The 1864-nt window shown below is 46.7% G+C and overlaps 1 protein-coding gene across 1 annotated transcript in view; it reads left to right on the top strand.

Annotated features, from left to right (window-relative positions):
* Positions 1-578, top strand: part of LOC135549007 (uncharacterized) — a 7615-nt gene extending 7037 nt beyond the window's left edge. Inside the window, exon 2 of the mRNA XM_064979078.1 lies at positions 463-578. Coding sequence (XP_064835150.1) covers positions 463-578 — 116 coding nt within the window. The remainder of the gene's footprint in view (positions 1-462) is intronic.
* The last annotated feature ends 1286 nt before the right edge of the window (positions 579-1864 follow it).

Below are 1864 nucleotides of genomic sequence, written 5' to 3'. Positions count from 1 at the left end.
GAGACAGACAGACAGGGTGATTGCATTGGGCGCGCCTCACCCCTAATGCCACTGTAGATTGAGTTGTAAAATAGAGATGTCGAAGCTGGGAGCGAGCCAGAGAGCCAAAATAAACATTTTTAGTGGAGAAAGCAATCTCAGGTGTTTGGTGTGTGTGCCAAATCAGAGGGGGGAGGGTGGTGACTAGGTTGCACTCTCAGCTAAAGACGCACATGCACGCCAAGGTTATTATATACTTCCGGCGCCGACAGAGATGGCCGCCTCGCTTCGCGTTCCTAGGAAACTATGCAGTATTTAGTTTTTTTACGTGTTATTTCTTACATTGGTACCCCAGGTAATCATAGATTTTATTATATACAGTCGGGAGGAACTACTGGATATAAGAGCAACATCAACTCACCATCATTACGACCAGGACTACGACTTCCCTGAAGTGGATCCTGTGTTTTGCCTTCCACCCAGGACAATGGATCGGATCCCAGCCGGAGAAACAAAACAACAACGCTGTAAAAGGGGCAGAGATGAATCGGTCTTCTGGTCAGGCTCCGGAGACGGGCACATCGTGCGCCACTCCCTAGCATACTACTCGCCAATGTCCAGTCTCTTGACAACAAGGTTGATGAAATCTGAGCAAGGGTAGCATTCCAGAGAGACATCAGAGACTGTAACGTTCTTTATTTCACAGAAACATGGCTCACTCGAGAGACGCTAACGGAGTTGGTACAGCCAGCTGGATTCTTCACGCATCGCGCCGACAGAAACAAGCATCTTTCTGGTAAGAAGAGGGGCGGGGGGGTGTGCCTTGTGATTAACGAGATGTGGTGTGATCATAACAACATACAGGAACTCAAGTCCTTCTGTTCACCTGATTTAGAATTCCTCACAATCAAATGTCGACCGCATTATCTACCAAGAGAATTCTCTTCGATTATAATCACAGCCGTATATATTCCCCCCCAAGCAGACACATCGACGGCCCTGAACAAACTTTATTTGACTCTTTGCAAACCACATATCCTGAGGCTGCATTCATTGTAGCTGGGGATTTTAACAAGGCTAATCTGAAAACAAGACTCCCTAAATTCTATCAGCATATTGATTGTGCTACCAGGGCTGGTAAAACCATGGATCATTGTTATTCTAACTTCCGCGACGCATATAAGGCCCTCCCCCGCCCTCCTTTTGGAAAAGCTAACCACGACTCCATTTTGTTGCTCCCTGCCTATAGACAGAGACTAAAACAGGAAGCTCCCGCGCTCAGGTCTGTCCAAAGCTGATCCGACCAATCTGATTCCACACTTCAAGATTGCTTCGATCACGTGGATTGGGATATGTTCCGCATTGTGTCAAACAACAACATTGACGAATACGCTGATTAGGTGAGCGAGTTTATTAGCAAGTGCATTGGCGATATCGTACCAACAGCAACTATTAAAACATTCCCTAACCAGAAACTGTGGATTGATGGCAGCATTCGCGCAAAACTGAAAGCACAAACCACTGCTTTTAACCAGGACAAGGTGACCGGAAACATGAGCGAATACTAACAGTGTAGCTATTCCCTCTACAAGGCAATCAAACAAGCTAAGCGTCAGTATAGAGACAAAGTAGAGTCGCATTTCAACGGCTCAGACACAAGAGGTATGTGGCAGGGTCTACAGTCAATCACGGATTACAAAAATAAAACCAGCCCCATCGAGGACCAGGATGTCTTACTCCCAGACAGACTAAACAACTTCTTTGCTCGCTTTGAGGATAATACAGTGCCACTGACACGGCCCACTACCACAACCTGTGGACTCTCCTTCACTGCAGCCGACGTGGGTAAAACATTTAAACATGTTAACCCTCGCAAGGCTGCAGG

This window comes from Oncorhynchus masou, chromosome 12, assembly GCF_036934945.1.
Source record: "Oncorhynchus masou masou isolate Uvic2021 chromosome 12, UVic_Omas_1.1, whole genome shotgun sequence".
Classification (NCBI taxonomy): domain Eukaryota; kingdom Metazoa; phylum Chordata; class Actinopteri; order Salmoniformes; family Salmonidae; genus Oncorhynchus; species Oncorhynchus masou.
Note: the sequence above shows the minus strand (reverse complement) of the source record. Positions and strands in the feature narration are given on the sequence as shown.